This window comes from Theobroma cacao, chromosome 3, assembly GCF_053813885.1.
Source record: "Theobroma cacao isolate CCN51 chromosome 3, ASM5381388v1, whole genome shotgun sequence".
Taxonomy (NCBI): Eukaryota; Viridiplantae; Streptophyta; class Magnoliopsida; order Malvales; family Malvaceae; genus Theobroma; species Theobroma cacao.
The window spans coordinates 41,534,035-41,558,664 of NC_142641.1; the positions used below are offsets into that span (position 1 = coordinate 41,534,035).

A 24,630-nucleotide genomic window follows, 5' to 3' on the forward strand; every position below is an offset into this window, starting at 1 on the left:
AAGACATTAGAATGCCAACGTTTTTCCTACCCTTTTTTATTTTTACGGTGAATGTGAATGTTTATGACTTTACGTAACCAACTAATAACACGTAAAATCAGCGTTATCTTCTCACTTGTTTTTCGTCAAACAATTTATTCATTTTGTTCATCAAAGTCAAATTTTAATAATACACGTACTCATTCAAGGTCCCTCAGGCCAGGATCTCCATCGATGTCAAAGCCCATGATTTTGTCACCCTTCCCGAAAATGTTAGACGCCCGAGACTTTAATGTTTTAGCTCCCGCAAGCAAAAATATAGTGAGGAAGGGGCGCCCGTACTTCTCCTTCCACGGCTCATGTTAGTGGCAACCAACCGACCATGATCAGCCGCTATCTCACCCAACCCTTTTCCTGTTCTTCATTTTGTTTCAAGCCTCCTCTCACACCCTCTTCAATATCCAAACTTAAACCCTTTAATCACCTTACCAAAATCCACAAAAAGGTTAGAATTTTCCTTTTTTTTTTTCTTTTTACTTTTTGGTCCCTTTTATGTTTAAGTGGTTGCTGATTGTGGATTGGTACAGAAGGAGATTAAGAAAGAAATATGCAGGGCGGAGTTTTCAACTGACGCGCCCCTCGCTGCCGCAATCGGCGCGTGTATGTTGAGTTCACTGCTGCTTCCCGTCGCCGATAGTGGGGAGGAAGATGGTAGTGATTCGGTTATTGATGCAGGTGATACGAGGTTTGCGGCTATGGGGATTATCAGCTTTATTCCTTACTTCAATTGGCTGGTTAGAAAATGAATTTTCTTTTTCTTTTTGGTGTGAGGGTGGGGGTGGCTTTCGTGTTAATTTCTAATTATTTTAATTTTTTTCCTTTACTTTTTTCGGTCTTTGATAGAGCTGGGTTTTTGCTTGGCTTGATACGGGGAAGCGGCGCTACGCTGTGTACTCTATTGTATACTTGGCTCCTTACCTCAGGTATCACTTTTACGGTTGGTGCAGTTATCACTTCCTGGTGCAAGCAATTAAATTATCGCTTTGGACTGAATGTCCAATATTTTGTCTTTGGAACGCTTATGCTGACTGTGATCGGGTTGAAACAAGCTTGCTTTAATTGGAGAGCTGCAAGGATGTCAAAAACTTGGGTCTAATGGAGACAGTGCTAACTTAATTCTTATTTCTATTGTCCTCAAAGTTCAGCTAAATAAAGTTAGGAACTTCTTAATATCTGCTGTTAGGAACAGTTTTGGGGTGTGATAGTAAAAGTATTCAGCTGGCATGTGTGACTGCAGGGTGTATGTTGGGAGCGGCCCCTCTATGCAAAAGTGTGAGAGGGTAGGATTGTTTCTGGTTCCCTTTTCTCAGGAGGGACTGCGTTTCTTTGGAACTTGGGTAATGATGACTGTTTTATCATGTTGTTGACAAGTTATAGTTTTAATTGCACTTCGGATCTTATGGTGATTATGTTTTCTCGGTCTTCTGCCTATCCACAAAGGATAATGAACTAGAAAACTAATTGGTTAGCTAGTCAATGCCTCTTTCTATGAGGTTTCAAGTTTTAAACTTGAATATGGCTATCAACTTCTTTCTGTTTTTTTCATAATAAGTTATAACCTTTTGCAATACTTCAATGAGGTAATTATTTTTGCTTTCTTTGATCTGTGCATTCCTCATAATATGTTTATTTCAATACTTGGCTTTGTTGCTGTCAAGTTCTGGCTTCTTTAAAAGCGATGTTTCTTAAATTTACGAACACAACCATCTGTTGGTTATAATGTGATCTCTTTCTTGCACTGTTCCTCTGTTCTTCTAAATCAACTGGTTATGCGCCTAATGCTTTATTTCTGGGCAATTAGGAAAGCGTGAATGAAAATGTTGTTGATTATTTTGTACTTTTCTCAATTTGATGGACTACACAGTCAGATTTTCTTATTTTTGCTTTCTTTGATCTGTGCATTCCTCATAATATGTTTATTTCAATACTTGGCTTTGTTGCTGTCAAGTTCTGGCTTCTTTAAAAGCGATGTTTCTTAAATTTACGAACACAACCATCTGTTGGTTATAATGTGATCTCTTTCTTGCACTGTTCCTCTGTTCTTCTAAATCAACTGGTTATGCGCCTAATGCTTTATTTCTGGGCAATTAGGAAAGCGTGAATGAAAATGTTGTTGATTATTTTGTACTTTTCTCAATTTGATGGACTACACAGTCAGATTTTCTTACACTTGGATTCTTTTGGTTAAAATGTAACTTGACAGCGTGTGTGAATTTAATTATGCACTTTTCCTTTGATTTAACAGGTCAAATTTGTCTCTTTCTCCAGAGGATAGCTGGCTTCCTATTTCTAGCATTATATTTTGCATTATCCATGTCCAGGTACAGAATTTATCAAGATCATTATGTAGTTATGTTGGTAAATATGTCATGGCATCCCATAATTCTGAATTAAAGTCTTATGCCATGATGGTACTTTTTGTATCAATGATTTGTTCTCCCCTTAAGTACTATGGAGCCTCTGAACATTACAATTGTTTTAGTTTATGGTTGATTGGTTCTGGCTTAAGATGCCACTTTTGAGTACATACTGGAAGCTGTACATAAATGTGTAATATTGTGACTTCCATTGCTTGTCGTTTTCAGCTGGAAGCAAGTATAAAAAATGGTGATCTTCAAGGATTTCAAATATTTAGTGAGGCTGCTAAACATCTTTCATCAAGGAGTAGAGAGGATGATACACATTTCAAAGGACACAAGAAACCTGAGGTATCAGGGACTTGAAACCCTTGAGAATTTTTTGTCTTGTTTGACTCTATGCTTTTATATCTGATAGAAGTTTTGCTCATAAAATCAAGGTGACGAAAAGAGAATATAGGAATTTGCCTGATGCTGAAGAGCAATCAAGAAATGAGATCAGGCAGTGGGGAATTCCCGGGAGGCCCTCAAAAAATCATGAACAGTCGAATGGAGATTGGGATGACGATGGAAGAAGTGAACGCTAGAATAACAAGTGTCATAACTCAGCCTGCTTTGTAATATTTGGATCCGAAGGGAAAATGCCAGTGTTTTTGCTGTTGATGGCATCTTGTTGTATACTTTTGCAAAACATGACTATAGACAAGCGGCAAGGATTGGTGCAGACACAAAGGAGGAAGGAGAGCTTCCATGGTTGATAACTTTAGTTGTGGAAACTAAAAGAAGCACATTTCTGTTTTAATATTTCATTTTAACAACTCTTTATGTAATCTACTGATGGTCTTTAAATTCAGGCAACTAGTGCTTGAAGTATATTGTTTTCTCTCATCTGCAAAACATATGAGGGAAACAACAGGTCTTTCGTGTAAGCTGTGTAATTATGAATGCTAATATCTGTTGGTTAATTCCATCCCTGTCGCCTAGTCAAAAGCAAATGAATGAATAACCTTATGGAGTTTGGACAGATGATGGCGACCTAAGGGCCTGAGGATTTTTGACCTTAGGAGTTCATTTTTCAGTTCCAAACCCACATATAACCTTTTGACCCCGTAAGCTGTATGATTTCTCTTTTCCACCTACAGATCCTTGCAATGTTATCATCATTTCTTTAATATGGAGTAGAGTGAAGAAAAAGGGAATTATTCCCAATAAGAAGAAAAGAAAGGGGAGTGTTCTTTTTGAGAAACAAAGAAGTATTATCAAATTCTTTATCGACTCCCGAAGGCCCAAACACCTGGGGGCCTCAGCTCAATGAGGGAGTTCGTCACTGTACCCTAGTTTAGCGCGCCTAAGTCCCAACGGTTCATATTCATTACATCACACTCCTAGTGGCCTACCAACAGGCATAACGTCGAAGCCCCTTCCCTACTCCGCTCACCTTCCTTTCCAAGTTCTAACATTTCCGGCGGTGGCCTAGAAAGGGGACACAACCATGGGCCGCGACCGTCGTACCGAGACAACCTTCTTACAAGATTTACTCTTATATGCAGCCAGTGCCTCTTTAAGTTGCCTGGTCCTATTCGCCGGCCTCAAACACCTAGACCTAAATCGTGAATCCTCCAAGAAATCCATTGAAAACAAAAAAGCCATCTCCAAACGCCTCGGTCGCGCCTTCATCCACACCAACCCCTACGAGGCACTACAAAAAAAAACTTTTTTTTTTATAGTAATTCTTTTGGGATTCAAAACCCATTTGTATTGTCAAAGTGATTTTTTGTTTTTTGTGTTTTTCTAAACACAGGATGTGATAGCGGGTGATGTGGTGAATCCAGACGACATAAAAGTTGAATTCCAGTCGGTTGGTGGGTTTGATAGAATCAAAGAAGCATTGTACGAGCTGGCTATTCTTCCTCTTAAAAGGCCAGAGCTTTTTGCTTATGGCAAACTTTTGGGTCCCCCAAAAGGGGTGCTTTTGTACGGACCACCAGGGACAGGGAAAACCATGCTTGCCAAAGCCATTGCTAAAGAATCCGGGGCTGTCTTTATCAATGTTAGAGTTTCTAATTTAATGAGTAAATGGTTCGGTGACGCCCAAAAACTAGGTAAACAGAATGGGATTTCTTTCAAAAACAATTTGCTTGTTATACATTTTAAGGTTTCTAAGATTTTTAATATTTTGTTAGTGCATTATTGCAGTGACTGCTGTCTTTAGTTTGGCTTATAAGCTACAGCCGGCTATTATATTTATTGATGAAGTGGAAAGTTTTCTGGGGCAGCGACGAGCCACGGACCAGGAGGCCATGTCTATCATGAAAACTGAGTTCATGGCCTTGTGGGATGGTTTCACCACTGATCGTGAGTGTTCTTAGTTATTTCTTCCAATTGTAAACTAATATACTAGTTAATCTGTGACTGTACAACAAATTAAATGCCATTTGCTAGCTTATATTATCAGCTTCAAACAAATTTTCGCTCTCAGATGTCGGAGTTTAATCATTTTATTGGAAACACTAAATACACATAGTACTATTAGTACCATACATATTATTGGAATGGTTTTAAATTCAAAATATTTTTCCCCCTTCGCCACATCCCCTGATGTGTAGAGATTTTTTTTTTCCCCTGATGTGTAGAGTTCATTGCGCATTTTAAGTCAATTTCTTAAAGACATCTCTTAGGTGTTGAAAAAGTTTGTATTGCTCAAATAGAGTGGGGTGTTTGGTGAAGTTTGGATATTTGTTTTGAAACTCCAAATACTGTTAGGTAGTGATGTTTCTTGAGCTTGTTGCGCTAAAAGCAGTTTGGCATGTAGCACTATAGCTTATAATATATAGTACTTCATGTCAATATTGAACATGTCAACCTTTCTATTAACTGTGAAGTTGATTTTTCTTTTAACCTTGCATTCAGAGAATGCTCGAGTTATGGTACTGGGTGCAACCAATCGTCCAACAGAACTTGATGAGGCAATACTTAGGCGTTTTTCTCAGGTTTTTGAAATCGGAAGACCTGACTGTAACGATAGAGAAAAGATATTGAAGGTGATATTGAAGAATGAGAGAGTGGATGACAATATTGATTTTGACCACATAGCTAGGCTGTGTGAAGGTTACACTGGTTCAGATTTGCTTGAGCTCTGCAAACAAGCAGCATATATTCCTCTCAGGGATTTCTTAAGTGATGAGAAGGCTGGGAAGAAACGTCAAGTGAGTATATATATATCACTTGTTCACTCTTTAGTCTTTATAGATAATGACAGTGTTTATTACTGAATGAAGGGGTTTCTTTTGGAGTAAGTTGCTTGGTAAATGTACCTAAGATCTCTACTTTAGAAGCTTGCCTTTCTGTTTGTTGGAGTGTGTGTGTGTGTGAGAGAGAGATATATGACTTAATGAAATGGCACTGTACTTATGCATCTGCCTAAACTCCCTTGTGTTTTTTATTTTTTGTTACAGGTTCCAAGACCGTTGTCACAGTTGGACTTGGAGAAAACTTTAGCTACTTCAAATAAAACAAGTATTGGTATTGACGAGCACAATGGGTATAGCTCTTGTTCATCAGCATAAGTTGAATGCAGTATAGATAATTACAGGATCAAGATGTGACGGAGCACATGAAATTTCGATGTTCTGAATTACTAATTTTGAGTTGGATGCCTAAGCCTCTGTAAACATTGCTGTTGAGTTAGTGTATCTGTACTCATGATATTCATGACAATATAGTTAAGAGAATTTAGGCATGTGAAAGGGCTGTTTAGTTCGATTTTGACTAGCAGTCATTGTTTTGAAATTTTTGTGGGTGTGGAGGAGTGTTCCACTGAGGCAATGTTTAGAATTTTGATAGAAAAAAGAACAACAGACAGTTTATATAAGCATGAGAACTAATGGCCAAAAAGAAGAAAGGACGACAACTTAATTAATAAGCAGGTATCTCAATTCCAAAAGTAAAGGCCTAATATTAGGATAATAAAATAGTAATTAGAAACTATTATGTCGCTATCCAACAATGGATGAAGCGAGACCTAGTTTATATATGATGGAACTGGAGTTGGCCACCATGGGAGATGAAATGGGTAGGCACGACTCTGTTGAGAATTTCCATCTGCAGCTGGATATTCAGAGACAATTTCCAGGGTCTTCCCTTCCATGTTGCATGAAACGATAGAGCCAAGACAAGACATATATATAATGTTCTCATCGTACGGGTCAACGCTTAGCAATCGGAAACGAGGCACTGAACAGCACCTTGCATATTCAACAAGTTGAGTAACTTCTGACTCAAGTTCATGCAAAAAAAATTCGTGCTTCAAGCACCATTTGCCTCCATCGTGGTCTTCTTCGAGGTTCCAAACTCTTATTATTGAAAATCCCTCTGTCAGACTCAGTAATTGCTGGCATAAGCGCAAACGGCCCTTGCAAACTCCTGGACATTCTTCAAACGCCAAGTCCATGGCCGCATAGTTTAAAGCGAAAGAGAATCTCAGATTTCCATCTTTGTTGTACGGATCACATGTAACAAAGCTACGGTTCAATGGACTCCACCAGTGAAGCACTCCCTCATATGCAATGGCCTGATGGTGTAAGTAAACCATAGGATAGTAATCCCGGTATCTGCGAAATATTTCCTTCCATATGCCAGTCTCAGAGGAAAAGATTTTCACAGCCAAATCAGTCTTAGAGTGTCTAACAATGCAAACTACTCGGTACTTATATTGATCATTAATTGAAAAAGTGCCGTTTCCTCCCTTTGCTCCGCCTTCTTTTTCACAGATTAACCCGGAATAGGCCTCTTGATTGCAATGATAAACAGGAGGAAGAGCAAACCATTGCTTGGTCAATGGATTACAAATGTAGTAAACAGTGGGACAAGCCTTAGTTGCAGCAGAACTGCACAATAGTAAGCCGTTGCAGGAAGCTATGATGTTAACAGGGTCCTTTTCGTTGGCTTTGAAACACGGAAGGAAGCTCAAACTGAATCCCTGAGATCGGAATACCGCTTCTTTGGACGTGATCAGAACCTTCATCTTTTGCTGATCATTGCTTTCATACTTGAACAAGAGTGTGAAAGGTGGGGGCTGTGGATGAGCCAATAACAACCGTTGAATGAAATATGAATCGGAAATTATAGAGAACCAACGCTTGGAGACGCACTTAAACCGATGAGCGCTTTTGCAAGGAAGTCGACAAAAAATTTCTAGCAAGAGACTCTCATCCAGATTATCAGAAGCAGAATAACCTGATGGTGATGGTGCATTAGCTTTGCAACTCTTTTCACGCTTTGCTACATCCATAGTAATATAATTTCTAAAAGGAAAACCACACAACCCTAATGGCTGCTACGCTTCTGCCTTGGGATTAACTGAACCATAATAACATGAGGCTGACTTCTTTTACATTCATTTAAATCATGTTACTACTAGGATTAGAATTGGTAGAGTTCATGATATACCAGATCAAGGACACCGCAGCATACAAGACTATAGTTTTCTTAGATATTTAACTCAAATTCAAATTAGAAATCAATTTAAATTTTGGCAAACTTTTTTATTTGATTAAAATTTATTTAAAAAGGTAAATATACTTAATAACTAAGACTTCTTAATGGATAAAAATTTTCAACAATAAATAATAAGATTATAAATATGGAAAGGAGTGTTTTGTATTTTTTTTTTAAAGAAGGAAAACCAATCTCAATTTCCCAATAAAATTGTTGATATGATAAAAATAAAGTTTGCCTGAGATTTATGCATAGTTTAACAAATATAAGTTCTGACTTATTTTAATTGGCAAATTTTTAGTTCTAAGTTTCTGCCTCTTGGCTCAAGTCAAAAGTCGTTGCTTTTCAATCTCTACAAGCTCTGTGTGAGCCTTTCCAAATCCATATCTAAAGCCTATCTCATCCTCTCCTCTGTCGAACAGTTGCTTGTATCAGCGGCTGTGGAAGATTTTCGGGCCTGTTGAAGATGCAATGAACAAGCTTCCATATGACAAATTGCCCTTCGTGCATGAATTTTGAAGGCACTACCAAATCAATTTAAATTGAACGATTTTGAATTGATCTGTCTCAAGAGTGGCTGAATTTTAAACCAATTACATAACTGTTGATCCGTTTTACCATACGCTTTAGCACCCACTATGTTAAGCAGTTTACTACAAATACATTAAATTAAGATAACGATCTTTAAAAGAGTATATCCTGGTTGCCCTTTGTCCAGTGACGATGAAGAACTAAGACTGCATCAAACCCTGGATATACAAAACAAGATTTCAACTCTTTGCCGACAACTCTTGTTTACATGGAACATCTTGTTTTTACCAGCTGTTGTGTTTCCATGGGAAAAAAAAAAATGTGATCCAAGTATGTCACAAGATGCACCATATGTACAGAGTCTAAATACACTTTGAGGTTTCTGATCACCTTGTATTTGTATTTGGAGCTGATCTTTTCATGGGAAAAGGACTTAAAATTCTCATTTTAAAGCACAAATCCAAGCCAACAGCAGCAAATAAAAAGATGATAAGATTCTGAGACACATACACTGCACCATCAAAAGCATACGACAAGAAGCTTCCAGGGTCCAGTTCCAGAGGTGACCCTCCAACCAATGTACCAAGACCTGCATTTTTCATCATTATTTTGCATATCAGTTTAGAACAATTTGTGTCTTTTTTAGCATATCGTTAAAATTTCCCATTTTATTTGCTAAGCTTCTGAAATGGTTAACGTCCCATATATTCTACTGACTATTTGGAAAAACATAAAGAGTTCTATTAATTGGCACTTGATTGTAATTATACCTTTCACAAAACCAAAAGCTGCAGATGTCCCGGTCTTTAGCTGGAAATTGTCCAAGTCTCTCCTAACTGCATATCGAAAGGTTACCCCAAACAATGCACAGCTGATAAAAGTGGCTGATAAAGGGAGCAGCAGCTGAGCACGGCTTGAAACTTGGGTCAAGGAGATGGGCAGCCCAGCAAGGGTGCCAACAACTGCAGATATCAAAGCTGCTTTTATGGACTCCAATCTCTCTTTATCATTATCAATTCCTTCACCATCTTTGCTCCTGAAAGCATCTCTATCTTCTACATTATCTGCATTAAGTGAAAGAGAGAGTTCTGCTTCTTCAACCATGGCTCGTGCTTGTGAGATCTCCTGCTGACACTCTGCAATCTTGAATTTTCACAGAATTTACACATCAATAGTCATAGACAATATCTCAATGAGTTAATTGTTAATCATATGAATGGTAGTCACAGAATAAGATGATTGTTTAATAAAGATCAATTACAATTTTCTATACATAATTGCCCCATTCATCATGAAGAAGAAAGATCAAATTTTGGAAAACATAAACCTTTGTATAGCAATCATCCCCAAATAAAGGGCTGAGAAGTATATCATTTCGTTCTATCCTTCTATTTTTCATTACTGTATGTTCCAGCAGGCTTTTGCAACTACTACTTAAAAAAGAGCAAAAGATGCTAAGCAGTCACTGCTAACAGCAGAACCCCATTGGTTATCTATAGGCAAATGCAACAATTTTAATTAACAAGTTATGATCCAAGTCAATTTCCATTTTACTTGAACCAGGCCCATCAATCATCCAAGAAGCATATTTCCTTTCATGGATAATCTAAACAAACCCACATTGCCAAAGTTACAGTTATAAGAGAACAACACATACTTTCGGTTCTGATTTTAAGTCCTATTTGTTTTCCAGTACAGAAAATATAAATTGCAATAAAATTACAATCTTGAATAATTCTCACAAACCGACACCGCCTCAATTTCACAATATATGCAAATTGCAACAAAACCATTTCCCCTAAACTAAAAGAAAGGTTTTAAAAAGGCAGAATAAGAGAAGAAGCTGACCTCAGACGCCCTGGCTTCTAGTTGGTTAATGTAATTTCCCAATAATTGAGCTTCAAGTTCTTGCTTTTCGATCTCCACAAGTTGTCTCTTAGCCATCTCTACTCGCTGAGAGGCCTTCTCCAATCCATCAAGCAAGCCCTTATTCTCTTCTCTGTTCAAGAGCTCCTCAACCTGCTTGCCAACAATACCAGAAAGGGCATCCTTCAAGTCGTTGCTTGTTTCTTTCTCCTCCGAGTTACTGCTGCATTTCAAGATGAGAGGCTTTAGCAGCGGAGAAGTGAGACTGTGGAAGCTTTTTGGGCATGTTGAAGGTGCAATGCAAAAGCTTGGTTTAGAGAGGGATCTGAGGTTTGAAGAGAGAAGCAGAGTGGAGGTGACTGCTGAGGGCATTGAGCCAGAGATTGCTGGACTGACTGGTATTCTATGCAGAAGTTATCCTCCCCTCTTCACCAGTTAGAATGAAATGGATTAGACCCCCTCACCCTCGGGCCTCAAGCCCTGGATGGCTTGGAATTTTTTTTCTCTCTTACCTCTTTGTCTTTGAGTAGAGTGATATTCAATAAAATTTTAGTACCCTATTCCTACAAGTTAAAGCCTTGATGATGTAATGTCTCCTTTCGTGATTCGTTGATCAAGTCATTGTTTCATATTTAATCATAAGCTTATTTTCTTAAAAAAAAAATTATAAAATCTATAGATCGTTCTCACTTTTAAATTATGATACAAATATATGATTTTTTTATTTATCATATTTAAAATTTACATTATATGTATCATTAACAAGATCTCACTTACACTCAAATTTAACTTTATATTGTCAAAATTAACAAATTAATCAATTAAATCAACTCTGGTTGATTAATCCTAAATTTTTCCTATATAATATATATGCTACTTTGAAGATTGACAATTATGGAAATTGATTTTCAAACTTGTTTGATAAAATTGAATTTGGGTATCAAAAGCCTAAAACAGCTTATGTAAAATTAATTAGAATTATTTGTAGATATAACTTTGTCTCACAATTGACACTATTTTTTGTTATTTAAACGTATAGAACTCCTAAAAATAATTAAAGATGCCATAAATCTCTTTATTTATACTATTAAAAAATTAATTTTAAAATACTTTTCACATTTAAAAAAATTATAAAATAAATAAGTTTTGACGTAAAATTATAACAATTGACGTAAAAACTTATAAAAGTAAAATAACTAAATTTTAAATCTTAACGTAAATATATAAGAATTAATGTAATAAATTAATTAAGGAAAAAAAATTAATTTTAATGAAAAATAAATATTTATATTTATATTATCGGGGTTTAAAGTAGATAAAAATATACAAATTTTTATTTTTAAATAAAAATAATAAAAATAAAGATAATTATAGTTAAAAGTTGTTATTGAAAAGGTTTGATGTAAGTTGTAAAAGTTGACTAAAATCTTATAAAGGTAGAATAAGTAAATTTAAAATCTTAAGATAAATGTGTGAAAGCTAGCGTAACAAGTGATAATAATAATTTTTATTAAATTAATTAATTAAATATAATTTTAATATTAAAAAGAATAATATTTTTATAGTTTAAAGTAAAAAATAAAATAAAATTTAAAATTAAATAACTTTTAAAATAAACTAAATAAATTTAAAAATTATCTATATTGTTATTTTAAAATAAATAAATTTAAAAATTATATATATTATTTACTTGTTAACTTGTTATACAAATTTTTATTATTTTTTTAAAATTTTATTAATTAACCTTACAATAAAATTAGATTTCCTATAACATTCACTCGTAAGGCAAGTTCTCTTATTTATCTTAGGACATACTTGGTTGAGGGGAATGAAATAGTCATTCCTCTCATATTCTCATTTTTGAAATAAAACTGTATTTGATTCAATGGAATTACTATTTTTCAGAATAACCATTCTAAGAGAAGTCTGAATAGCCATTACCAATGTCCCCCTTAATAATAGCTATTCCAAATTATTAAGAATAAAAAAAAATTGATTAGACAAATATACCTTTTTACAATTTAAAAAATTACCTTATAAAAAATACTAAACCTATTTTTTTTTCTCTCTTCCTCACTCCTCTCTCTAAAGCACAAAAGACACAAAATTTTTTACTTCATTTAAAAAAAGAGAAATGAAAATATTTAAAAATTATTTAATATATTAATATTATTTCACTATAATAAATATTATAAAACATATTACTTAATATTATTATTTGAATATAATAAATGTAACAAAGAATATTATTTAGTATTATTTAAATTTAATAAAGAATACATTTTATCTTTTAATATTAAATATTATTTAATTATAATAAAATATTTAATTATCTTCTAATACAAAATATTATTAAATTATAATAAAAATATATTTGTATTTTGGTGAAAATATTATTTAATTATAGTAAAAGTTATTTTGATTTTATTGCTCAGAATATTTTTATATTTTAATAAAATAAATTCTTTAATTTTAATAAAGAGTCTTTATTTCTCATCATAGTTTTTTTGATTTTTAATTAAAAAATCTTTAAATTTTAATAAATAGTATTTTTATCATTTACCCATTATTTCTTACCATTCTTAAAATTATTCCTACAAACCAAATAATAAAATAAGTAATAATAACAATTTCTATCTTATTTCATTCTCATAAACCAGTCTATATAATAATAATTATTTTTTATTTTATATTTTTTTAAAATAATTATTTTATTTTTATTTTATTTTTTTCAGTGAACTAAGCGTGTCATTATACTTTTAACATTGTACACATGTGTTAGTCAAGGTTTTAGAAAAAAAAAAATCCTCATAGAGTAATCGAAAAGTTAGAAAACGCAATCCCCTGCCGTTTTTGTATAGTGTATAAGTGGAGGGGTTTGGGGATGAAAATTTGGGAGTTGAAGGCATGTGCGCAATAATAAGGGGAGGGTTTAACCAGAAGCTTTTCAACTTGCACAAAACCCTCTCGCGCCCTCTCATGGCTACCTCCAACCTCATTAGGGTTTCCTCCCCGGCTTACTCCACTGGCTCCCCAAACCAAGCGCCACCTAGGCGCGTTGGTACCCATAACGGTAGCTTTCACTGCGACGAGGCCCTTGGCTGCTTTATGATTCGTCTCACTGACAAGTTTTCCAACTCCGAGATTGTCCGTACTCGAGACCCCAAGGTGGGTTTTTTTTTTCCTTTTTTTCTAATTCTTTTTCTGTTTGATTGCCGAAAATTTGTAGCAAAGTAAGAAGGAATGGAAATGATATAATGGGCCTTTTTTTTTGGGGATCTAGAAAACGTGCTTCGTTTGCTTTTTTACAAAGTGAGTTTTTTCGTTTATTTGTTTCCAATTTTTTGTAGCATATAAATTCCAAAACTTAAAATGTAGAATCAATTTGGGAAGATTTAAGTTTTCATGGCAATGCAGAATTTGATAGTTTATTTTCGTTCGCGTTTGGCTTTTTATGCTTCCTCTTTGAAGGTTCTTTATAAGATTGATCTGAGTTTGCAGGTACTGGAGGGGCTTGATGCTGTGCTTGATGTGGGAGGCGTGTATGATCCTAGTCATGATCGGTATGATCATCACCAGAAAGGATTTGAGGAGGTTTTCGGACATGGATTTAATACAAAGCTCAGCAGTGCCGGACTTGTTTACAAGGTATTCATTTGTTCCATTGTGCCATTAAAAATTCCTTCTCATGGTTCTCTTCTTGTTGGCTTGTAGGTATTGTGGTTCTCATTTCATGGAGTATAATCTGAGAAATGATGTTTTTTGGTAGTTTATATGGCTTCTTAATTATCAGTTTAATTTCCCTCTTAGCATTTTGGCAAGGAGATAATAGCTAAAGAGCTCCAGCTTGGCGAAGACCACCCGGATGTGCATAGATTATTTCTGGCCATCTATAAAAGCTTCATGGAGGTACTTACATCTTTGATTGTTAAGTTTTAAAGGGTTTGAATTCCATGAGTTCTGGCTCCTTTCTCTGGAAGTAGATTAGGATCTTATGGTTAAACAAATATTACTATCCCTTTTGAAACTGGTTCGAAAGAGTTTTTACAGACTATAAATTCTGTGCTTTTCTTTGTTTTATTAGCAATGAAAATTTCTAGCTTTATTTTGTTCAGGCTGGTATGACTATGTGGTTATCGGATTAACAACATAGGCTTCTCACACCATAAGCTTCCTGCTCTTTCCTTGGTTTTATTTTCCTAGGCTTCAGTTAAGTGATTATGGATTTAGATGTTCATTTGGGATTTTATTTTTTGCTTTTACCAGGCAATTGATGCAATTGACAATGGAATCAACCAGTTTGATACAGACAAACCTCCAAGATATGTGAACAATACACATTTATCCTCTAGGGTTGGAAGATTAAATTTAGACTGGACGGATCCTGATCAATCGCCTGAGAAGGAGAATGAGGCTTTCCAACAAGCAATGGCACTATCTGGCAGTGAGTTCTTAGATGTAAGTCTCTTTCAAAATTTAAAACATGCCTAAAATATATTTATCAATATGTTCTTCACTTCTAAAGTCCTAGATATAATTATTTGTTTCTCTTCAGAATGGATAAATATATGTATTAGATTCTTCGTAACTTTAATAGGACCTTCTTCAATTTTCAGAGTGTCTGTTTTCATGCAAAATCATGGTTACCAGCAAGGTCAATTGTGATGGAGTGCATTGCAGAGAGATATGATATAGACCCTAGTGGCGAAATCATGGTTTTGAGAAGGTTTTGCCCTGTAAGTAAATGTCCATAATTTTGTTTCTTTTCTTTTGTAATTTTATTCTTCCACTATTCCTGCACGAGTGTATACTACTGGTAGTCCTTGAGTTGGTTTGAATTTTTCTGGAATAGCTTATGCAGTATCATTAGGATGTGAGATGAATCTATTTCGGCCATGTTACTGTGGCAAATTTGCTTATTCTTGACTTAATATACATCATTTATTTACACTAGGTCTGATTTCATTTTGCATCCTACAGTGGAAGCTTCACTTATTTGAGCTTGAGGAGGAGATGAAGGTTGAGCCTCCTATTAAATATGTTCTTTATGAGGTATGTTCCAGAACTTGTAGGCCTAGAGTAGATGCTAGTGTCAGACAGAGGGCAATGTATTCTGCTGTAGCTTATGTTCTTCACTTTTGTTTCCTGATTATCCAAGTTGAAGTCATCGTTGCTGTTTTCCTTAGTTTGAGATAGATTCTCATTGTCCTTTTGACTATGTAATGTGCAGGATGAGAGGGGCAAACAGTGGCGAGTTCAGGCTGTAGGAGTATCTCCTGATAGATTTGAGAGCCGGAAGCCCCTCCCAGCTCAGTGGCGAGGTCTGAGGGATGATGAACTGTCAAAGGAGGCTGGAATTCCTGGTTGTGTCTTTGTCCACATGAGCGGGTTTATTGGTGGAAATAAAACTTATGAGGGTGCTTTAGCGATGGCAAGAACTGCTCTGAAGATATAATCTTGGGAGCTTGATTTCATTTCTGTATCGTTCATTCAAGACGTGGTATCTCTTACATCATTCTATAACAGGATCTGGATTAGTTACCAAGTTTTTTATGGCTAAATTTGTTCAGTGCTCTTTGATTCATGTTATCACTTCATTTTTAGTTGATATTTACAAACAAGTTAAAATTTAGGATGCAAAACGTGAAGACTTTTCCTTTTTTGTTTTTCTAACAGCAACAATGATTTGTGCTCATGGACACCTTGACAAATACGGTATAGGTTGCATTGAATGGAATGCCATAAGGACGTAGTAATATTTAAGCTGTATATTTCACATCCTTGAACAACTATTCAGCTTAAAAGGAAATTTTTTATCCCCAAGTAAACGGTTGAGATTGTTTTAATTGAAAGATGGACAACAACGATTCACTATTACAATTTGTTCTCATTTCATAATAATTTCAAGCACTTCTAGGATTAGCTAAGGATATAGTTGGGAATTACTGTGGCTTGGGGTAATTATGTGTCAAATCTTTGCCGAAGGTCGCAAGTACTTAACGGCGTTAAGAATAAGAGTGGAGACTGGAGAGGCGTCTTCGGGTTTGGGTCTACAAAATCCGGGTCATTCAGTTAAAAAGGTAAAACCCCTCGAAGCACTCTTTCTTACGTCTCTCACCGATCTTTTTTAACTAAAAACCTATCTCTCCAGATCCCCAACATTATTGGTTAATAACCCCAAATTCCCCACCATCCCCCCGCACCACAAGCCATGGCCACTCTCACATACACCGCCGCCGCTGCCGCCAGCCCCAAACTTTCCCTTAGAAATCCTCTTTCATTCATTTCCTCCAAATCCCTCTCCTTTCCTTCTTCCAAGCCTTCCATTTCCTTACTCAAACCCTTAAACTCTACCAAATTCCCCACCCTCTCCCCTCTCAAATGCTCCCCTAATCCTTCACCTTCTCCCTCCACATCCTCTCTCAAATCCCGCCTCCGCAACGGCGAAACCCTCTACGGTATCTTCCTCCTTTCCTTCTCTCCCACTCTGGCCGAGATCGCCGCACTCTCTGGCTACGACTTTGTAGTCATCGACATGGAACACGGCCCTGGAGGAATCCACGAATCCCTCCAAATCCTACGCACTCTCTCCCCGACCAATACCCCAGCCATCATCCGCCTCCCTGAATTCTCCGCTGCTTGGGCCAAAAAAGCTCTTGACCTCGGTCCACAAGGGATCATGTTCCCTATGATTGACTCCCCTAAAGACGCTAAAAAGGCGGTGTCTTATTGCCGTTTCCCTCCTGACGGAATCCGTGGCTCCGCTCACACGGTAGTGAGAGCTTCCAACTACGGAATCAACGAAGGGTATTTGAGTAATTACATGGAGGATCTGTTAATAATGTGCCAGGTGGAGACGGTAGATGCGGTGAAAAAAGTGGAAGAGATCGCCGCCGTTGATGGGGTCGACTGTGTTCAAATGGGCCCGTTGGATCTAAGCGCTAGCTTGGGTTACTTGTGGGACCCGGGTCACAAGAACGTTAGGGAGATGTTGAGGACGGCGGAGAGAGGAGTGCTTAAGTCGGACCCTGGGGACGGTGGAGCCTTCTTGGCTGGTTTTGCAATGCCGCATGATCCGCCGGTGGAGCTCGGGAGGCGCGGGTATCACATGGTTTCTGGCGCCGTTGATTTTGCGTTGTTCAGAAATGCGGCTTTGGCGGATGTTAAAAGTTTTAAGAATAGTGTGACGGTGGGTTCTGATGATGATGGGGAAGAGGATAAAGATGGTGATGAGAAGTATTGGAGTGAATAAAAATAGATGGAGTTCTACTTTGCTTTTCCTTTTGGTGTCTATTTGGTTGCAAGTTTTTGTACATGTTGAGCAGCATCGTTTCCTATTCGACAATGAAATCGAGATTGAGACTTTGAGTTCAATTTCGCATGAATCTTCGACCTTGTTTTAGTTCATTGCCCATAATAATAAATTTAATAATGTTGGAGTATGTTCAAGCTCGATTCCCCGCCTATTATTAAGTCAAATATAAAGCTCGATTTCAATTTTTCGAAGCTTTGAGCCCGATCAGAGGAATAAGAACAGAGTCCGATTAGGATGTTTAGTGCGCAGACATTGGAAACAAAATAGAATAGATAAAAAAATCCAAGTCAATTTAAGTTTTAGAATTAAATTTGCTTTACTTGTTAAAGTTCATGGAAACGTAATGAATATTTAAATCAATATCTATCGCAAAATTTTAAAATTTTTACAACAAAATACTTAATCCAATGCCTTTTGGATTCGAGGTTTGGCATTTCTCCTCCGTTTTTCTTCTTCTCACTCCCCTTTCACAGCCTTTTGAAGAGGCTTGCTCCTTTTGTAAAAGGACATTGGACGATGTTGATTTGTGAGATTCCTTGGATTGGGCTGGGCCACACTCGACACTGATCATCACAATTGGATGCCATGCCAACTCTATCATCACTCAAAACTTGCGTGGAACAAAACAGATACCAGTATATCAGACTATCCTAGTAATTTTTCATTCTTTCTCGAACCAAACTTCCCAGCCATGGCCTCATTACCACCGGCCACCAAAACCCTCAAGGCTCGTCTCTACGATGGTGACACCCTTTATGGCCTCTTCCTCCTCAGCTTCTCCCCTACTCTGGCTGAAATCTCAGGTCTCGCAGGCTACGACTTCGTTGTCGTCGACGTGGAACATGGCCACGGTGGTATCTCCCAGGCGCTTCCTTGTCTTCAGCCTCTATCCGCCACCCACACTCCCACCATCCTCCGCTTGCCAGAAAATTCCCCATCATGGGCCAAGAAAGCCCTCGACTTGGGCCCAGATGGCCTCATGTTCCCCATGATCGACGAACCGGAATCCGCCAAAAATGCCGTGTCATACTGCCGCTACCCTCCTGCTGGTATACGAGGCGCTGCACACCCAATTGTTAGAGCTTCCAAGTACGGCCTTGACGATGATTACTTGGAGATGTGCGAGCGTGAGCTACTGCTTATGTGCCAGGTAGAATCGGAGGAAGCTGTGAACAGAGCTGAAGAGATTGCAGCCGTTGATGGGTAGACTGTGTGATGGTCGGGCCGACGGATTTGAGTGCCAGCATGGGGTACCTGCGGGACCCGGGGAATGAGAAAGTGAAGAAGATGATGAACGTGGCTGAGGCGACTGTGTTAGGCGGCGGTGCGGCCTATTTGGCCGGGTTTTCTATGCCGCATGATCCGCCCAATGAGATGAGGAAGCGCGGGTTCCGCATGGTTTGTGGTGGGGTCGATTTGGCGTTGTTTAGAAACGCTGCTCTGGAAGATGTAAAGAAGTTTAAGACGGTCTAGGTTCTCTCAGTGGCTTGATCGGCGTCTCTGTGATCAGATGTAGAAAATAACATCTTCTCCTTTTTATTCGCTATAATTTTGCGAAGCAGGAAAATAAATTGTGCATGTTACTACTGTTATTTTTTTTTTTAATTCAGGAAGTCAAATTTAAATTCAACTTTTTGTGTGCGTAGGTTTGTTTTTTTTATGGAATGAATTTTTTTTAAACAAATAAAAGGGATAATTAGATAATTCAACAAACTGTTTAAACAAATATAACTTTTCAAATAAACATAATTCTTCAAAAAAAATTTATTTTTATGTTTTTAATATAAGACTGTGTCTCATACTATTATTAATTAAAATGTCTAATAATATATATTTATATTATACTATGCTTAAACAGTAGTTCAAATTGAATTATATACAAAGTTTAATTTTTGAATTGTATTTCTAAAAGATCTTAATTTAATAATTATATAATATAAATTCAATTTAAATCTTTTGATAAGAAAGTTCAATTTAAATCGTGTGAAAATTAGATAACGATTTGCGATTATATCTAATGCCGAAAAAGGAACTCCACATTCATATTTGGGTACATAAGTTTGAAGGTTTACCTACGTGCCTTCAATTCCAACACGCATCAACTTGTATATAAATGGAAAATCCGTACAATTTTGAATGGCAAGCTAAGCTGATATTGATGGAAACGATGCTTACCTTAGAAAACTATACTTTGAATTATGCTCACATTTCATTATAGCAATTGAGATTGAGATTATGCTTCCATTCCATTTTAGTAATTCAAAGTATCTTTAGGGGTTACCATATCATCATGTTGGTATCTTACCCCTATTTCTTACTTAACCTGTTTTTTCTTTGGGACTTGGGAGTCTAATGGTTATGGAATAGATTAACCAAGGTTAGAAGTATTTCATTTCTGGTCGGGTTTGAGTCCAACCCGGTCCAATATTTGAAAAATGAAAAATGTAATTTAAGTTTAGAAAAAGAAGAGCTTTTGCAAATTACCCGGGAAAATCACGAAACAAGGGGATCCAGCCTCTGCCTTAAGATTTACGAATGCACACGGACATACACCTACGACCTACCAAACTCCACAAAGAAATTGTCAATTCCTTGGTTGCTTCCAACTCCCTTTTAACGCCACCCTGTTTTTTTGTAGCTTGCACAGTTATACGTTACTTCCACTCATCCTTGTCTCAATCTTTGCTCTCTGTTTCTCCTCTGTTTCTGTTTAGATCCTTCTTTGCAGGAAAAGAAAAAAGGAAAACAGATACAATGGAAGCATTTTACCTGCTGGTATTCGGGGCCCTGGCATCCCTGGTTGCGGCATTGGAGCTAAGCAAAACCAGCAAAGATCGCATCAACACCTCCTCTGCTTTCAATTCTTTCAAAAACAACTACCTTGTCGTTTACTCTCTCATGATGGGTATGGCATTTTTAGCAATTTAACGTAAACTTTTACGTTTTTGTCATCTGTTTATAATAAAGTTTATTTCCTTTCCTGGGATTGATCTGGAATTTTCTTGTCTTTTTCGGTTTTGGTTAACCAGATCGATGCTGAGAGGTTGATTTAATTTTACCATTACTCTTTAATAGTTTCTTTCAACACATTAGAATCTGACATTAATCATTGATGCTTCGTTTTTGGTTGTTTGTAATTTCAAATCAGACCCGATAATGTAGCTTTTGTATCTCTTGCTGTTTATTGTAGCCTAATTCTGGTAATATTAAGGTTTTGCATTGCCTATAAATGTCATTAATAATGGGTGTCCCTTTTAGTTTGAAATTATCTATTTGTTTACTTTGTTTATCTGTCTGGTAATTGTCTACTTATGCTAAAACTGATTATGTTGATCATGGAAACAACAGCTGGGGATTGGTTGCAGGGGCCATATGTTTACTACCTCTACAGTCAGTACGGATTCGGGAAGGGGGAGATTGGCCACCTCTTTATAGCTGGTTTTGGATCTTCCATGTTCTTTGGGACAATTGTTGGATCTCTAGCTGACAAAAAGTAAGATCTTTGTGTTGTTTAAGACTCCTAGTAAATCGTAATTTTCTTATTGATTCCTAAGTTATTGCATGCTGAATGTAGGGGTCGAAAGAGGGCATGTGTTACTTACTGCATAACTTACATACTGAGCTGCATTACCAAACATTCTCCTCAGTACAAGGTCCTAATGCTGGGACGAGTGTTGGGAGGCATTGCAACTTCTCTTCTTTTTTCAGCCTTTGAGTCTTGGCTTGTTGCAGAACACAATAAGGTGCTTAGTTGCTACGCTGTAAACCTAAGTTTTTTTAAGCTTGTAATTCTTACTATTGTTTCGAGTGTCTCCGATTTTCTATGTGAACTTGAACAAAATTTCAGTTTTCAAAAGCCAACCGGTTTGGAGTTTACTGATTAATAAGAGGATCCCTCGCAAAGTTTGAAGTTGGACTGCTTTCTGTTTTGCATATCTCAAAACCTGGTGCCCTGTCCCCCACAGTTACTGCATTAGCTCTTGATCGATAGATAAAATTGCAATATAATTGTTTCTCTATATGAGTATCATAAGTTGTATATTCCTCAAAGTTGTTGGCTTGCTTCATCAAAAAACTTCGGGATGTTTACTTATTATGGCATATGGAATGAATATTTTACTTTCGATTTAATTTTCCTAAATGCCTTCGTTCTAAATCTTGTTACCAATTTTGGTTTTGGCAGCGAGGTTTTGATCAACAGTGGCTTTCTATAACATTCTCAAAGGCAATATTTCTTGGAAATGGCTTGATGGCGATTTTATCTGGGTTGTTTGGCAATGTACTGGTAGATAATTTGCAATTAGGCCCTGTTGCTCCATTTGATGCTGCATCTTGCTTCCTCGCAATTGGCATGATTATCATCTTAACGTCATGGACTGAAAATTATGGAGACTCTTCGGAAAGCAAGGACTTGCTTACTCAATTCAGGGGTGCTGCTGCTGCCATTACTGCTGGTGAAGCCAAATTCTATTTTTACTACCTATAGCTAGATATTTTTCTGCATTGAGGGAAATCAAATGATCAAGTTGTTGAACATTTTATTCTTGGCTTACCTTTAACGTCTAGGCTACCGACTTTCAATTAAGAATTTGTGCATCAGATAATTTGGGTAAACAGAACACAAAACTAAAAAGAAGTATTTTATCCAGGTTTTAGTCCGGTATTTATTTCCCTTTTTCCCTTCTCTTTCCTTCTCTATATTATGATGGGAAGCCTATTAATCCAAGATCCATGTGCCATCAGATGAGAAAATTACTTTGCTGGGCGCCATACAATCCCTATTTGAAGGTTCAATGTACACCTTTGTGTTCCTCTGGACCCCTGCTTTGAGCCCAAACGACGAGGATATTCCACACGGTTTTATTTTTGCGACGTTCATGTTATCTTCAATGCTGGGAAGCTCCATTGCCTCACGGCTGCTGGCTCAGCAAAACCCAAGAGTCGAGAGCTACATGCAGATTGTATTCATGGTCTCTTCAGTATCTCTCTTGCTTCCAGTTATCTCAAGTGTACGTCTTGTATTTTTTGTTTCTTGTTTATATTTCCTTTACCTTCTCTTCCTCCTCCATATTTTCTCCCCCACCTCTCAAAAAGCTTCATGGAAACCCGCCAGTTATTGTAAATTAACTGCAAGTCTCAACAGTTCTTGATAGCACCGTCTGGCGTGAAAGGTGGAAGCATCTCATTCTCTGGGTGTATCCAACTCCTTGGTTTCTGCACATTCGAAGCCTGCGTTGGGATATTCTGGCCGTCTATTATGAAGATGAGGTCTCAATACATTCCAGAGGAGGCTAGAAGCACTATCATGAACTTCTTTCGCGTTCCTCTCAACATCTTTGTGTGCATTGCATTATACAATGTAAGTCTACTTTTTTTTTTGTCTTTTTATCTGCATATTCTTTTCTGGGTATTCTCATTTCGTATTGAGTCTATTGAAAATGTTACTCCAGTAACTAAAAGAACACCATGGTTGAATAAGTCTTTTCTCACGGTTTAACTACTTGTCAAAAGTGAAGCACTCCCTCAGCCCCGCTCTTTTCAGCAAACCTACTTGTAATCTGTTTGTAGCAAGCAAATATACTCTGAGCTATGGGCACAATGCTACTAAGTTACCTGTTATTAACAGTTTCTTTTGTTTTGGATAAACTGTTCTTTGAAAGGTAAAAGCGCTTCCCATGACCGTCATGTTTGGCATGTGCTCGATGTTCCTTTTCCTGGCATCTGTGTTGCAGAGGCGTCTTATGGTGATTGCAGAAATGCACAAGTCGAGTAAGTTCTAAATTTGCCTTTGTGATTCTTCTAGATGCTACACCTTTGAAATTCAGAGTCTAAAAAGCAACAATTTTTCTTTTATAATCAATCTTACTTAGCATATTTCTTGGTACATATACGTGTTATAGTATACCTGTATAAACATGAAATTTACTTATTTTACCACAGGATCACAAGATTGGACGGCAATGCAAGAGATGGGTTCCGAGGCGGATCCATTAAATTCTTAATTGATTTCCCCTGTTTTCAGAGCTTCCTTTGTTAAAACTGTTAGAGCTGCAATTTGTCTAAGCTGTTTGCAATCTTGTAGACAAGGGGTATGGGCCTAGTCCTATTTGGCTAGAAGATATGAAGTTTGAGGCTTGTGTGCGAGGGCTTCAAGTACTGTTTTTTGTTAAAAGAATGACAGAAACATAGTTTCTAGGTCATGTTTTCTTCACCTAATCTCAGTCACCATTGCAAAAGGAATCGAGGTATTTATTTTTGGTTGCTAATTGTATTTGTCTACACATAGAATATATAGTAATATAGGTCACAGTTCTTTCCTTGATATTGGTCAATATGAGGTTTCATTTTTTCACCTTGTTTTGTTATCATAAGCATGCTAAAAACAGCCCTCATTTTGTTATTGTGCCATGACAAACGTCCTTTTGATTCATGATGTGAAAGTAAAGCAGGTCCGAATATGGCACGGCTAAAACTGACTTTTAATAACTTGTTTGAACCAATAATTCTGGGGAAACAGTGACTGAAAAATTGGAAAAACAGACTGGGGTTTATGCAATCTACTGAACATTTGCTGCCTTCTTATAGTATCTATACCATTGCGCAAAGCTGGTTCTGCAACAGTTAAAATGAAAGTGAATTTGGTAAATATTTATCACCTATCTAGTATGGTTACTTCTGCTTTGAATTTCACCTGCAAATTGTGTCTTGGTTCTGAAAACTAGCTAATAAATCCCCTTTGGTGCCTAGGAAGGTAGAGTCCGGCGTTTGAATTTTAGTGATAAATCACAAGGCACTTAGGTTAATCTAATTATGTTGACTTGAGTACTTGAACAAAACAAAAACCAAAAGAGAAGGCAAAACTTTCTATAGTTAATATGTAAGCAAATGATCCAGAATAAGCAAGAAACGGCTGATTCAACTTGCATTAAGATTAAAGAGCAGGGAGTTGAAGATTGAAATGATTTGTCTCTCTTGGTCGCATAGATTTTAAACATTTAATTAATTAAATAAATTCTAGACGACTGA

The 24,630-nt window shown here is 36.8% G+C and overlaps 6 protein-coding genes across 8 annotated transcripts; 4 read left to right on the top strand and 2 right to left on the bottom strand.

Annotated features, from left to right (window-relative positions):
• The first annotated feature begins 221 nt into the window (after nt 1–221).
• LOC18605986 (zinc finger matrin-type protein) lies at nt 222–3,493 on the top strand. Its single transcript, XM_007039349.3, has 6 exons — nt 222–484; nt 567–773; nt 883–962; nt 2,285–2,360; nt 2,625–2,747; nt 2,837–3,493. The coding sequence occupies exons 1-6, from the start codon at nt 362–364 to the stop codon at nt 2,981–2,983; spliced, it is 756 nt and encodes a 251-aa protein (XP_007039411.3). The 5' UTR covers nt 222–361; the 3' UTR covers nt 2,984–3,493.
• A 197-nt stretch (nt 3,494–3,690) lies between these two features.
• On the top strand, nt 3,691–6,135 carry LOC18605987 (uncharacterized). The gene is made up of 5 exons (XM_007039351.3): nt 3,691–4,092; nt 4,198–4,498; nt 4,593–4,751; nt 5,307–5,602; nt 5,852–6,135. Exons 1-5 carry the CDS (start codon nt 3,889–3,891, stop codon nt 5,960–5,962), a joined length of 1,071 nt encoding a protein of 356 aa, XP_007039413.2. The 5' UTR covers nt 3,691–3,888; the 3' UTR covers nt 5,963–6,135.
• Nucleotides 6,136–6,221: 86 nt separating this feature from the next.
• Nucleotides 6,222–7,820, bottom strand: LOC18605988 (putative F-box protein At3g23950). The gene has a single exon (XM_007039352.3). It carries the CDS (start codon nt 7,684–7,686, stop codon nt 6,418–6,420), a length of 1,269 nt encoding a protein of 422 aa, XP_007039414.3. The 5' UTR covers nt 7,687–7,820; the 3' UTR covers nt 6,222–6,417.
• A 585-nt stretch (nt 7,821–8,405) lies between these two features.
• On the bottom strand, nt 8,406–10,807 carry LOC18605989 (homer protein). 3 transcript variants are annotated; one of them, XM_088804170.1, is made up of 4 exons: nt 10,272–10,807; nt 9,194–9,566; nt 8,934–9,012; nt 8,406–8,641 (listed from the first exon to the last, which is right to left on the bottom strand). In XM_088804170.1, the coding sequence occupies exons 1-4, from the start codon at nt 10,659–10,661 to the stop codon at nt 8,635–8,637; spliced, it is 849 nt and encodes a 282-aa protein (XP_088660296.1). In that variant the 5' UTR covers nt 10,662–10,807; the 3' UTR covers nt 8,406–8,634. The 3 variants fall into 3 exon arrangements, with proteins under 3 accessions (XP_088660296.1, XP_007039415.3, XP_088660295.1); XM_007039353.3 differs by having other exon boundaries at nt 8,814–9,012; XM_088804169.1 differs by having other exon boundaries at nt 8,406–9,012; nt 10,272–10,806.
• Nucleotides 10,808–13,170: 2,363 nt separating this feature from the next.
• Nucleotides 13,171–15,850, top strand: LOC18605990 (Metal-dependent protein hydrolase). Its single transcript, XM_018117880.2, has 7 exons — nt 13,171–13,457; nt 13,791–13,937; nt 14,100–14,198; nt 14,556–14,747; nt 14,906–15,025; nt 15,270–15,341; nt 15,520–15,850. The coding sequence occupies exons 1-7, from the start codon at nt 13,197–13,199 to the stop codon at nt 15,742–15,744; spliced, it is 1,116 nt and encodes a 371-aa protein (XP_017973369.2). The 5' UTR covers nt 13,171–13,196; the 3' UTR covers nt 15,745–15,850.
• A 4,300-nt stretch (nt 15,851–20,150) lies between these two features.
• On the top strand, nt 20,151–23,922 carry LOC18605993 (uncharacterized). Its single transcript, XM_007039358.3, has 8 exons — nt 20,151–20,509; nt 20,953–21,097; nt 21,179–21,347; nt 21,788–22,058; nt 22,348–22,613; nt 22,748–22,963; nt 23,265–23,373; nt 23,545–23,922. The coding sequence occupies exons 1-8, from the start codon at nt 20,359–20,361 to the stop codon at nt 23,604–23,606; spliced, it is 1,389 nt and encodes a 462-aa protein (XP_007039420.2). The 5' UTR covers nt 20,151–20,358; the 3' UTR covers nt 23,607–23,922.
• Nucleotides 23,923–24,630: the final 708 nt, after the last annotated feature.